At 38.3% G+C, this 14,634-nt stretch overlaps 1 protein-coding gene across 1 annotated transcript; it reads right to left on the minus strand.

The window, feature by feature from the left end:
• Positions 1-3,738: 3,738 nt before the first annotated feature.
• On the minus strand, positions 3,739-14,634 carry CLK1 (CDC like kinase 1). Its single transcript, XM_083349992.1, has 13 exons — positions 14,510-14,634; positions 11,021-11,166; positions 10,539-10,761; positions 9,419-9,509; positions 9,032-9,098; positions 7,952-8,068; positions 7,569-7,735; positions 7,022-7,116; positions 6,815-6,944; positions 6,180-6,262; positions 5,662-5,741; positions 4,220-4,310; positions 3,739-4,015 (listed from the first exon to the last, which is right to left on the minus strand). The coding sequence occupies exons 2-13, from the start codon at positions 11,164-11,166 to the stop codon at positions 3,869-3,871; spliced, it is 1,437 nt and encodes a 478-aa protein (XP_083206118.1). The 5' UTR covers positions 14,510-14,634; the 3' UTR covers positions 3,739-3,868.

Consider the following 14,634-nt stretch of genomic DNA (forward strand, 5'->3'; position numbering starts at 1 on the left):
AGACTAGCCAAGCTCAAATCCTGCGATCATTCTTCATATGTTTTAATTTCCAGGCCTTTAATCCTCTTAGTTGCTCTTCTCTGCACTTTTTCCAAAGTCTCAACATCTTTTTTGTAATAATGTGACCCAAACTGGATGCAGTATTCCAGGTGTGGTCTTAGTACGGCTTTATAAAGTGGCACTAATACTTCATGTGATTTTGATTCTATGCCTCTGTTTATACAACCAAGGATTGTGTTAGCTTTTTTGACTGCTGCTGCACACTGCTGGCTCATGTTTAAGTGATCACTAGGACTCCATGGTTCCTCTCACAGTTTTTTTAGCAAGGTTTTGCTTAATCTTTGGTTTTTCCTGCCCGGATGTAAAACCTTTTTCTCCACATTAAATTTCATGTTGTTAGATAGGGCCCATTGTTCAAGTTTGTCAAGATCTTTTTGAATCCTGAGCTTGTTTTCTGGGGTTTTGGCTATTCCTGCCACCTTAATTTCATCTACAAATGTGATGAGTTCCCCTTCTATTCCCTAATCTAATTCATTTATGAAGATATTGAAGAATACTTACTTCCCTCCAAGTAGATGTAAGGACTACTCGTTGAGTAATTTGTCAGCCAGTTACAAATCCATCTGGTGATTATGCTGTCTATCCCACATTTTTCTACCTTACGGAGAAGTAGGTTGTGGTCTTTGTCGCATGGCTTGCTGAACTCTAAATATACCATGTCCACAGCATTTTGCTGGTCTACTAATTCAGTCACTTTGTCAAAGAATGAAAAGATTGGTTTGGCATGATCTGTTTTTAACAAACCCGTGTTGGCTACTAGTTATAACTTTGTTTCTAGATGTTCACAGATCTGTTTTTTTTATTATTTTTCCCAGTGTCTTCCCAGGTATTGATGTTAGGCTGATTGATCTGTAGTTTCCTGGGTCTGTTTTTCCCCCCTCCTTTTTTGAAAATGGGAACCACATTAGCTCTTTCCCAATCTTCTGGTAGTTCCCCTGTGCTCCCAAGATTTTTTAAAGATATGATACAATGGTTCTGAGATAACATCTGCCAGCTCCTTCAGAACTCTGGGATGTAATCCAGACATGTCAAACACAAGGCCCGGGGGCCAGATACGGCCCGCGAAGTGGTTTCATGCGGCCCGCGAAGCCATCCTGGAAACAGTGAGGGAACGGCCCCCACTGCCTTGGCCCTGGCCCAGAGACCCTCCTCCTGCCAGAGACCCTCAGATCTGTCCCACTCCTGCCCGGGCCCCCATAGGCACCCTTGATGCGAAAGATGTAGAGCTGGCCGTGCCCACCCAGTAGGCCATACGCACTCTAGCCATGCCCACCCAGTAGACCACACCCACCCTGGCCATACCGACCCGGCCCTCTGAGGGCAACCGCAATGCTGATGCGGCCCTCAGTGAAATTGAGTTTGACACCCCTGATGTAATCCGTCAGGTCCCGATGATTTATATTTATCAAGGTCAGACAGGTGTTCTCTTACCATTTTCTTGCTTATTTTAATTTTAATTTATCTAGAGTTTAGAATTTTTTTGGTTATATCTCCCAAATTAACAAACTGATACGTTGCCCTCTAGTTTAAACTTTTTTGTTGTGGAACAGATATCCTTGCTACAAGTGGAACAACTTTGACTTCCCTGCTGGCTTCCCCATTGACTTTGCTTGTGGCAAGCTGTCGGGGAATGCTGCAAATTGCAATTGTGACTGCTGCAGTCATTGTGAATGCAAGCAGGATGCCAAGGGTGCAGATCAGTCATCTAACCAAGCAAGTTGCTGGAATGACTGAAACTTGTTCACTGCTGTTATAACTGGTTGCTGAACGAGTGGTCATTAATCGAGGATGCCTTCACAGAATTTGGCAGTAAAATGTTTTGTGTGTGACATTAAATTACCAAGCTCTAGTTGACCCAGATCATGAAATATCTGTTGATATGTATATCAACAATGGTAAAATGGTGTGATCCAAACTGGTTTCCCTTTAGATTGAAGTTGTATTTTACCTTGCGAGGCAATCAAAACCCAGATACGCAAAAGGGGCTTCAGTCACTCTAGTCATATTTGCCATTGTTAACCCTCTTGATATCCCTGCTAGACTACAAATATATGAATGCATGATATTTGGGGAAGTTTTTCCCCCCGAGATTTTATGGCTGCATAGCCATGTTTGATATGTAATATAAAATCTGACAGGGAGTTTCCAGTTTCCATAAATTTTAGAGTGGAAAATGGTTAATAAAAACCAAGGGAATATTGACATAGTTTTCATAAGAAATGTACTATATCAGATCAATTAATGTTTTTGTTTTGAAGACAAAATTATAGTTCCTAAAGCAGATTCCCTCTTTTGAATATATACTTATTTCATATACATTTAGTTTTACCATCCTGTAGGCTTTATTCCATTTTGTTAGCATAGCATAGAAAATAACCTTGACTTCATTGGAACTAGTCACCATTTTTAAGAGTGGCCTTATGGCTGTATACAAAATAGAACATAGGGCTGTGCACAAAACTGAAATGTCATTCATTCCATTGCATAAAATTTGGAACAGCCAAAAAATGCTGTTGAAACACCCATTTTTTTAATTCTTTAACTATGCAGAATACTGCACTCATAATAAAAATCCATTCATTTATTTCTTTCAACTCCCCATCATTTTTGAGAATTGTAATTGCCAATACATAACAATGTCTAGGTTGGAACAGGTTACCATTGGTCTGTAAAAGGCATACTGAGTTCTTAAATGTGCTTAAAGATTGATGTACCAACAAAAATGGAAGAAATATTTTAAATTCTTACAGGAAACAATGGAAATAACATACTGAGCCTATGTGGGACAACACTGAGAATATCAAAAATGGGCATTCACTCTATCATTCTGTTAAAGATATGTAACACATCCTTGCTGGAAACATAAATGAGAGAACACTTTGTAGCTTGTAGTATACCTGTTCTGCATTTTTAGTTTTTAAAAAAACTTTCATTTTTTTAAAAAAAATTAAGAACAGAGAGAAGCTAGTATAGAAGACGGTACATGAGTCAGTGCAGCTAAGGTTTTCAAAACAAAGTAAGCCAATTCATGCAATCACCGCATATGAAGTATCTTCAGGAACAAGCTTACTGAAATCTAATTAGACTAAAGGGGGGGTCGTTTCCCAAAGGAAAAAAAAACACAGCTGCAAAACGTGCGCACACGCACAGGGGGGAGCTTGATTCAAGAGCTTAATTAAAAAGAAATAGAGACTACTGTGCATGAGTTCTCTCTCCCTCTCGGATCTTCTGCTCATCTGACAAGCTGTCACACATTCTTACTGGGCTGACTCTCCTGCCCTTGAGAGCTACTGCTTCCTGCGGAGATGCAGCAAAGGGAAGAGCCCCACCCAACAAAGCTTGTCAGCTTCTCCGGAGAACTTGAGGCCACTTTCTTTTTTACACACACACACAGAGAGAAGAGAAGCACAAGTGCCTGTCTCTGCAAATGGCGGAGGACGACTGGGAGACGCAGCCGACTGAAAGAGCTGCGGTTTGCTGACCCTTGGACTAAACAAACCATACAGGGATTTGCTGCTTTTATGAGACAGGAAATACAGAAGACATTTTTGAATTGTGAGAGATTGGGAGGTCCCTATAGTTTATATTTTTCCTAGATCCAAAAGAAAATTGAAACTTTAACCACCCACGTCACCACAGATTACATGCAAATATTAAGAAAGTGACTGAACACGCAAGTGTTGCCAAATGTTTTATTTTAAGAGCTATCTTAACAGACTAAGCAAGACAATATCAAAAAATAAATTTACAGAATTACAAAATAAATATTTCAAAGATGTTTTTTTCAACGGCAGAATTTTTAAAAATCTCATCTCGTCTTCTTTCTTAATGGAGAAAAGAAAGGATGCTCCAAAGCCTCAGTAAGTGTGATTCGTCTGGCAGGGTCATATTCTAACATTTTCTGAATAAGATCAAACAGATTCTCATGGTCAGAATTGTGACACTGCATAAATTCCTGTGGGTGGAAAAGAAAACTAATTAGCACTTCAGAGAAAATGGAGTAGAGCAGGCATATCAAACTGCCAGCCCACAGGCCGGATGCGTCACGCCAAAACCGCACCCACTCCATTGCCAATGGGGAAAAAGTCACGATGTCACGCGATGTCAGGAGTTTGACATGCCAGGAGTAGAGGAAGCTTAGTCAAATAGATTACTTTACCTTCAGTGGCTTGCAACGCCTTGAAACGTATCTGCCAGCAGAACTGAATTCATCCCAATCCAAATTATCATGCCGGAAGTATTTGCGTTTTCTGTTATAAATGAAGTTAAGACTAAAATTATTTAAAGGCAGCTTTAGCAATGGCAAATTTAGCATAAAGCCTTCCTTGTAACTGCTTTGACATAACTCGGATCTTTTAAAAGGTTATTTACACATTCCCCACATTCATATTTATGGTGTGCACCATTTAAAAACGTGTTAGTGTGAGCGAAGCATCTATCCTGAAAGCATCTTTTGGGAGGCTTCCATGGTGGTTTCAAAAGCTGTCTCTTGTTACTTTGCGTTGACGGTTTCCCCCAGCAATTCCCAATACAATGAATGTACAAACAAACCTTGAATGCTTTGCACAATATCACTAGCCACATAAAACAAGTTTAACTTTCCTCTGAAATTAACAATAGTACACCATCCCAGTGTATTCTCCTATTATCACAATAAAAATTTATTTTTATTTCATTATAAAAAATGAAAGGCAGAACAGTATCTTGCAGATGAATCAACACCAAGCTAAGATGATCAAATGACAAATGTAACACCTCTACTCCGCGAGCTGCATTGGCTTCCGGATGCCCTCCGGGTGAGATTCAAGGTGCTGGTGATGACCTATAAAGCCCTAAATGGCTTGGGTCTGGGATATTTGAGGGAACACCTACTGCCAGCATCAAGTTCCCTTCGTCCAGTGCACTCGCAGAGAGAGGGTCTTCTCAGGGTGCCGCCGGTAAAAGATTGCCGGCGGATAACACCCAGGGGTAGGGCCTTCTCAGTGGGTGCGCCTGCCCTGTGGAACCAGCTGCCCGTGGAGCTCAGGACTACCCCTGACCTACGTTCATTCCGCCGAGACCTGAAGACTTGGCTCTTTGAGCTCTCTGGCCCAGGCTGAGAATTTTAACTGAGGTTTTATTTTCAGGGATAATTTAATCTTTTATTTGTCTTTTAACTTTGTATTTTGTATTGGTATGATTTTAAAATGCCCTGTAAACCGCCCTGAGTCCTTCGGGAAAGGGCGGTATATAAATCTAATAAAATCTAAATCTAAATAGCTTATGTATGCAATTATTATAATTAGGGTCACAATATGAGACGTTCTGCCATGTCAGGTCGACATGATAAAATGCAAATTAACAATTAGCATAAGGAGCATTGTACCTACTAATTTTAAACAATTCTAGATTTTACAATGTATTCTCACAGAGCCATACAATTTACCTCAAGGTTTCTACTAAAGAGAACCTGTGCCAGATTTAAAATACCTTTACTGCTTCAGATTACTTCTTTTTTTTTTTTAAGTAAGCTAACAGTTGAAGAAACATACAAATACTGGTAAGTACTCAGCAGAGGAAGAAAAAATATTGAGGGGGGAAAAACCCCAAACATTTGTTTACCTGGTCTTTTGAACCATATGAATTGGTAATGGTCCTAGTATCTTCTCCATCATAGCCAGGTGTTCTTTGCTGTCATGTGTCTAAAGGAAAAAAAACCAATTCTTGAAAATTTCAGAAAAATGAAACACAGTGAGTACAAAACAATGTGCTGCAAAATATGTGTGGAAGGGAGAGATGTTTTTTTTTTCAAAAAACAAATTATTTTTTAAATACTCCTATTGAAGTGTTTTATAGGCAATGGATTTCACATGGCAGTATTTCAAAGAAGTGTAGCATCTGAAGCCCGAGGATGGAATCGACATTTTGTTTTCTGGACAAGTTCTCCACTTTTAGATGTAACATCTTGGGCTCCTATTGCCTTTATCTATACTGAAATTACACACTTCCGCTGACATCAATTCTTATTTTACTTTGAATTACTAATCACATAATACTTTAAATTAGGAGTGTAAATCTTTTTAAAAAACTTCCTAATAATTATCACTACCTCTACAACATATGCCTCTGTAGTCACATACCGGAAATATTGTAAATCCAAGATAATATTCAATAAGAATACAGCCAATACTCCAGACATCACATGGTTGCGACCATCCCAAAGCTGCAGCAAAAATATATATATATATATATATATAAAATGAATTTGCAGACTATAAATACTATAAAGACTTTCAAATTATAAATACTTCTGATAATGAATTAAGGGTTTTCTTGAAACGGGAAAGTTTCTGACAAAACTTGAGGCAGCAACTGCTTCAGCTATTCTTGGTTTTAGATGGAAAAAAAATCACAGATGAGATACTGCAAATCTCATAGGCCTGCATTCTCCAAGTCTCCCTTTTCAGCACTCCCGCTGCTCTCCCAACACAGTATCTTCAACTGGCTGGCACTACCATCATCTTCCCTCTCCCAATTGATATCTTTCACGTTTCAACCCTGAACTTCTACTGGATCAAAACGGGTTTTGACTGGTGTTTCACTCCATGCACTAACCATAGTGTGTTTGGACACGGATTCCTCCCTCTCAAACAACCTGAGAGATTTTAGCAAGTCTAGAGCATATCCTAAATTAATTTCAAAGTTTGCAACCTACATGACAAATGAAAATATAGATATTGAAAATTTATGTACTAGTATATGCACGTTATCTCACCCAATATGACTTCAGGAGCTCTGTAATGCCTTGTAGATACAAGAGTACTATGATGTTCATAATCATATGTTGCACTTCCAAAATCTACAACTTTGATGTCTGGATGTTTCAGTGTGCGTTCACCATGTTTCTGAAACGTAGCATAGGATTATTAGGCACAAGGAATCAGTTACAAAAGCAATTACTAAATATTGAGATAAAACTTACCAGTTGAGAGTTATATTCTTCTGTATAATCAGAATTCACAAATAATATGTTTTCAGGTTTCAAATCTGTATGGGTCAGCTTGTTTGAATGCAAGACTGTAAAAAAGTAGTTCTATTTTAGCTTAAGACATCTTTAAATATCAATGTTTACAGCCTAAAAATATTTTAATTAAAGAATATTTTGCATTTATTTGCCTTGAGATTGCTAAAAAGACAGCTCAACATAGAGGTCCCCAATCTTTCTTGTTTGGCAAACTGGAAGGAAAGGGAAGCAATTTATATGGGCACACAGAAACATGGCTGCGAACATGCGTGTGATGCAAAAGGGGCGATGCTAGCACCCATGACATCCGCTAGCCCTGCCCCATTTTCACCATGTGGCGCTCCATTTAGGCTGCGCAGCTCCATTTTTGCCGTGGAGCCGCAGTGCTAGTGCAAGTGAGGGTAAGTGCGCACAAAGGCCAGCCTGTTGCACAGCCCAGTGGCCAGCAGGCCGGTAGTGGACTGTAGCCCAAAGGTTGGGGACCCCTGGCTTAATACATACTTACAATTTACAGACTTGCAAATCTGGTAAGATATTTTTCTGATATGGTCCAGACAAAAAGGCAGAAAACGATTTTCTTTAAGGAAGTCATAGGTACTGAGTCCTAGCAGTTCAAATACAATGCAAATATGGCCATGATGATCAAACCACTCCAACATCTGGACACAGTGACTGTAAATGCAATAAGTTTACTCAGAAGGCATCATTAAATAAAAGCATAAAATCAACTGAGAAATTTATAAGTACAATTGAAAGTAAAACGTCAATGATTACAGAGAAACTAGTATACAAGGGAGTATAATCACTTTCAGAGGGAGGGAGGGAGGGAGGGAGGGAGGGAGGGAGGAAACATGCACACATTCAATTTTAACTGCATCATATACTTACAATGTGCTATTAGGATCTGACACATTTAAGTGCTTCAACACTTGTATTTCTGACCGAGCTGCTTCTGAATATCTGTCAACGTTTTTTACAATTTTGACTGCTACATGTTTACCTCCCCTAAAAGAGAGAGTTTTGAAGTGTCACTAATATAATCACAGAAATAATGAGGTCTTCTTACAATGAATGACCATTGTTTTACAATACAGTTCCGCAAAAAATACCTTTTAAAAATCTCTCCAGATAGTGATTTTAATTATTTTAGATCATTATATATTATTTATTAAAATATGCACATTTCCTGAATGTCAATGAGATTCTTAAAGTAAAATGACAAATTGTGCATTTCAAGCAGAATTGTTAAAAACAAACTATTTTTAAAAAATCTATGTATTTCAAAGTAACTATAATTCACCCATTTTTATTACATTTATTTTTATTTTATTTTAATTCCATTTATATCCCGCCCTTCTCCGAAGACTCAGGGCGGCTTACAAGCTTAGCAGTAGCCTTCATTCTATGTATATGCCTGCTTATTAGGGCTTTCATACACCCCCCCCAAGCGGCATTATTACAAAGTCAGCTTAATTGCCCCCAACAATCTGGGTCCTCATTTTACCTACCTCGGAAGGATGGAAGGCTGAGTCAACCTTGAGCCTGGTGGGATGCAAACCTGCACTAATTGCAGGCAGCTGGTGTTACTTAAGGAGGCATTAGCCCACTGCTCCACCAAGGCTCTGTTTACATGTTTGCAGATTCCTGGAAAACCACTGACTACAGATATGCTAAGAATTTTCATGGAAGAACCCCCCCCCCCAACATACATGCACACTACCATGGATTACAAAAACAGGACTCTAATAAAGGGGGGGGGCATTTTCAAAAGTTGTTTCTTAACAATCTTAACAGAAAAGCTGGTACCTCAGACATTTAGACCTTATATATTTTAGGCTTTCAATATCAATAGTATTTTTTTTCAGCTGACACATGAAAAATTTCTAATCACAAGAAAAGGGAAAACAGAAATCACATTATGTATAATCTGAGATTTAGAAAACTGAGTAGCATCATAAAAAAACTTACATTTTGCGGTCAATACACTTTACTACTTTTCCAAAAGCACCTTCACCCAGAGTATTGATAATTTCATCTAAAACAGATGGGAGGCAATCAGTTATATAAATAATGACATATTTTCATTATTCAATACACCATGCTATGCCATTATGTAAAAAGTATAACTAGACAACTTTAAATATTTAATCGGTCAAGTCTCCAAGACAGTTATTATGTCTATCTTGGCCAGCTGTTTACTATATAGGAAGTTTCAATTAAGTTTAACTCTACATAAAAAGAACCCCCCGAAAGAAAAAAAACAAAACACGTAACAAAAGAAACGCAAAAAATTTCCTGACTTATCTAAAAGAAATTATTCTATCTTGAAAGTAAGTTGTGAAAAATATTCTATACATCTTGCATTTAGTACGTCTCCACTCTGACAGATCAGGTGACCCTCCTCATCATCCTCTACACTCCTGGATCTTTTCCTTCGGTGACTCCTCTGGTAACGGCAAGTGCGCGGCACCAACATCATCCAGCCAATCAATATACCCGAGTGAATTCAGGGCAGAATACGAAATTCATTCAGCAGGGAGATATTCAGGCATTCAGATACGCGCCAGGCCACAAACGGTTGGCAGGAACAATTTCAAATTCCCCAGAATTTCACAGGGCACATAGTTTAGGTTACAGGAAAAAAACATGGCAAGGAACAGATTTTCAGACAAGGTACTTCAAGTGGCAAGGTAACAACAAATAATATATATATATATATATATGCTTTTAAAATATGGTTCACTAGAAGAATTAAGTATTTTAAAATTGCAAATAAATATTCTTCAGTTTAACGTTGTCATGCATCAAGTGTTGGCATGTACTGACCTATAAAGTAATCTTTTGGGTAAATAATCTCAAGAAGTATAAAATACATTTTGCATATTAAACCTAATTAGGGCAATTAAATTCCATCACAAAACCCTCTACTATTTCTAATTAAAGAGCTCTAAGGAGCCCTAATTATTATTCATCCAGCAATTATTATTCAAGAGGTTCAACATCTACTTTGACAGACGAATGAATGTCAGATGATAAGCAGTGGGGAAAAAACAATATTGACCAAATCTCTCAATCATTCCATTAATAAAGAGGCAAATTTTATCCTTGAGTATCAATTTATCTAATGGGGCAAATCTGCCTATAAAGGCACCTATTTTAACATCACCAGTGAAACCTAAGAGGCCTTGGAATAGCAAAGAGTTGTGTTTTCTCTTCACCAATTATCCTTACAGGAAAACACAATGTAACACCAGTTCAGTATATAATCAGATATTTTAAAAGATGATCAGTAAAATGTTATACAAAATAACAAATTATCCTTGAAAAATAGGTCTTCAAGTTGCTACAATGTATTCCCATTTTAGAACAAATCTATTAGAAAAAAACAATTTTGCTAGAATGTATCCTTATTCATTTGTGATTATTTAAAAAAAATACCTATAACCATGTTCCAGGTGTTTTAAATTATACATACCGTGTCTGTATGATATGATTTATTATGAGCCTTGCATTTTCTTTTGTAACTGCTTCTGCCACTCTGACCAGATGACTTGCTACTATGGTTGTGATAATCGTTCTCATGGACCCTGCAATTGTCCCTGGTTTCGGACAACTGACTGTAGTTGCTTCTGTATTCTTCAACGTAGCACCGTTCATGATCACCTCTTTCATGGAAGGAACTGGTATCTTTATAAGTGCTAGAGTGGAAAAAATTCATAAAACTCCTTGTAATGAAAAACTGCACATTGCAAATATCTCCAATTTTAAGAACACAAAATGATCATTAAACATGAGGTCATTTTAATACTAAAAACCAGGATTTCAGATATAGAAAATCAAGAATTATTCTTGTATTTTGGATTTTAACTCCCATAAAATGTTATCATTAATCACCCGATAAAATTTAACATTACCTACATTTTAATTGAATGAGAACTGAGAAAAAAAGTAACTTACCTATCATACGTTAGAGTGTGTTCATATTTGCAGCGTTTGTATTCATATTTGCTGTGTGATTCTCTTTTTCTTTTATGCTGGTTTTGGGGATCCCAACATTGTTTTTCATCACAGTTAGGATATTGACTTTGTCTAGAATACCTCATCTGAAATAGATTAAGTACATATATCGCATATATCAATATGGTTTAGAAAAAGTTTTGGAATACTTTCTAATTAACCCATCCCTATTTTTCTTACAAATAAAAGCTCATGTGATCTTCCTTTTCAGTTGACAAAATATTGAACTCAGCAAAATGCACAATGAGAAAAACCTTTATTTCTATATCAATCTCTGATTCTTAGCACATTCATAAATCAGAATGCGTAAAAAACCAGATAGAAGAGCTCTTTTCAAAAAGTCCAAATAGCAAATAAATATAGCATGCAAGTCTTCAAGAAAAAGTAATAATAATAACAATAACAATAACAATAATAATAACAATAATAATAATAATAATAATAATAATAATAATAATAATAATAATAATAATAATAATAAAAATAATTTTATTTATATACCGCCCTTCTCCCGAAGGACTCAGGGCGGTGAACAGGGCAAATATATAAAAAATACAAAAATACAAAAGTTAAAAGAAAATTAAACATATGCCCGACTAAAAACAGTAAATACAAATATTAAGAAAAACCATAAAACCCAACCCATCCCCCATCAGGCCAGGCCGGCTTGTTCAAATAAGAATGTCTTCAGATCGCGACGGAAGGAGCGGAGGTCGGGCGCCATCCGGAGCTCAACCGGCAGCCGATTCCATAGCTCCGGGGCGCCCACAGAGAAGGACCTCCCCCTGGGGGCCACCAATCGACATTCTCTGATCGGTGACACCCTGAGGAGGCCCTCTCTGTGGGAACGCACAGGGCGCAGGGAAGTTGATGCCGGCAGCAGGTGCTCCCTAAGGTACTCCGGACCCATGCCATGTAGGGCCTTAAACACCATTACCAGTACCTTGAATCTCACCCGGAAGACAACTGGTAACCAATGCAGCTCACGCAGCAGAGGTGTGACATGGGAGTATCAGGAGACTCCCAACACAACTCTCGCGGCTGCATTCTGTACCAGTTGGAGCCTCCGAGTGGTCCTCAAGGGTAGCCCCATGTAGAGAGCGTTGCAGTAGTCCAGACGAGAGGTCACGAGCGCGTGAGTGACCGTACATAAAGCATCCCAGTCTAGATAGGGCCGCAACTGGCGCACCAGGCGAACCTGGGCAAAGGCCCCCCTAGTCACAGCTACTATATGGTCTTCCAAAGTGAGCCGTGAATCTAGAAGGACTCCCAAGTTGCGAGCCCTATCTACGGGGGGTAATAGTTCACCCCCCATGGAAAGAGATGGAATGTTCTGCCGGTATGCACAGCCACTCAGTCTTGTCGGGGTTGAGTTGAAGTCTGTTCCTCCCCATCCAGACCCGAACCGCCTCCAGGCAATGGGACATCACGTCGAGGGCATCACTGGGGTGGTTTGGGGTCGAAATGAAAAGCTGGGTATCATCGGCGTACTGATGATATCCAACTCCAAAACCACGAATAATACCAACTCCAATTAATATTACCCATTTTAATTTGCTTTTGATATATTTGATAATGCACTGTAATATATTGTTTAAGGTCTAATTCAGTATTACACAATACTTGAAAGTTATATGGGTGTATTACTGTTAAAAAATCAGACTTAAGAAATTTAGTGACTTCCTGGTACAAGGAACTACAATCATCACAATTTTATACATGTAACAATAGGACTTCTAGTCCAATAGTTCTAAGAAACCTGGATGAAGAAGTTAGGGCCACAATGTAATCAACAAAAGAAATGAAATACCAAATCTGAAAAGAGCAATTTTGCAGCAGATTTTAAAATATTTAAAACACATGGACTGAAATTTTCTATACATACTCCCTTTCCTATTACTCCACTATCAAGCTCAATGTAAAAAGCAAACGTTGTGAATACATTTGTCCCAAGTATCTCTCATTATTTTGTTCTATACAATATAAATGTAAAAACACCATCTTCAATGTGGGCAACAATAAAATAAAACCATCATGCTAAATTAGCTGTATCAGTATGAACCTTGGTTAGTTTTTTGATACTGGCATGTGGACTCAGTCTTACCTTCATTAATGGTTTAATGTCTGGTAAAATCAGAAAATGAACAGATCAAACATGTCATATGAAGAGTCACTTTAAAAAAAAGCCTAATATGTGGACCCTAATTCCATAGAGATAACATTTCACTGATATCAACAGAAAAATACTCCTTAAGAGACAACACTCAACAGTAGGTACTATTATCAAAAAGGTCATGACTCCCAAATCACCTAGCTACATTGTTGTTATCGAACAACTGGCATAAGCCAGTCTGCCCCTTAAAATCAATCTCTCAGAATGGCAAGAAATACTGGTAATAAATTTAAAAACAGAACTTATTTGGCCATGGCAGTAAAAGCTCTGCATCTCTCCCAGGAATGATTTAGCAGGCTCCTGTTTCTTCCTCTTTCAGACTGAAAATCTTTTACTAGCAGCCATTTTCACCCCTGTAATTTCAACTACATTTTAGCTTTGTTACTGTTCTTACTTCGGTAACAATTTTAGTGTCTCTTTCCATGTCACCTAGAATTATCTTGTATATAAAAATAAAAAACAAACAAACTCAAAGCTTTCTTCTTCCATATTTCCTGATTTCGTATTTTTAACTCACCTCAATCCACGGAACCTTCAAGAATGACGGCACCATCGAGATATTCTCCCGATTACTTTTAAATCATGTTAATATTTCCTACTCGGCCATTACCTCATACTCAATATCGCTCACAGCTTACATTACAATAATCGTACATCATATACGATACAATAATCATACATCATAATTTAAGCACATTGGTTTGTGCTTAAATTGTAAGCCGCCCTGAGTCTTCGGAGAAGGGCGGGATATAAATGGGATTAAAAATATACACAGAATATTGTTGTTATGCAGTTTTCCTCGTAGGTTCGGATCAGAAAACCTTTTTTAAAAAAACTATGCAATTGTGCAATGCGTAGTCAGCACGCAATAAAAAGGCAAACCATTTTACAATGGCAGCGCTCGCTCGCTCTGTATAAAAAAAATAAAAATTCGGCCTCTTCGTTAAGGCGAAGCGTAACTGCAACCGGGACTGTTTTTCCTCTCAGGCCTTCAAGGCCGCAGTCGGACCGCGACAGCTCGCGGCCCTTTACTTAGCCTTAACGAAGAGGCAGAACCGTCCGGCATTGTGAGTCGGCTCGGCTTCCACACACAAGAGACTAACGAGATCTTCACGAAGAAAAAAAACACAAGCAAGGTCGCCCCGCGTCTCCTGCCCATTCAACAAACGACCCCACTCATTCCAATATTTACGAGAACAAATTCTCTCATGCCGAATACCCCTAACTTTGGGTGTTTCGGTATCATCCAAACTTACTTTTGCTTTCGGAACCGCTCTCCGTTCACAGGCGTCTATACAGCTCTTCACTGCCTATCCGCCATTACAAGAGCCTCGCCGTGACAAAATGGCGCCAGGCGAGAATGTTCTAGAAAAAAAGGGGA

The sequence above is a fragment of the Vipera ursinii genome (assembly GCF_947247035.1).
Source record: "Vipera ursinii genome assembly, chromosome: 1".
Taxonomy (NCBI): Eukaryota; Metazoa; Chordata; class Lepidosauria; order Squamata; family Viperidae; genus Vipera; species Vipera ursinii.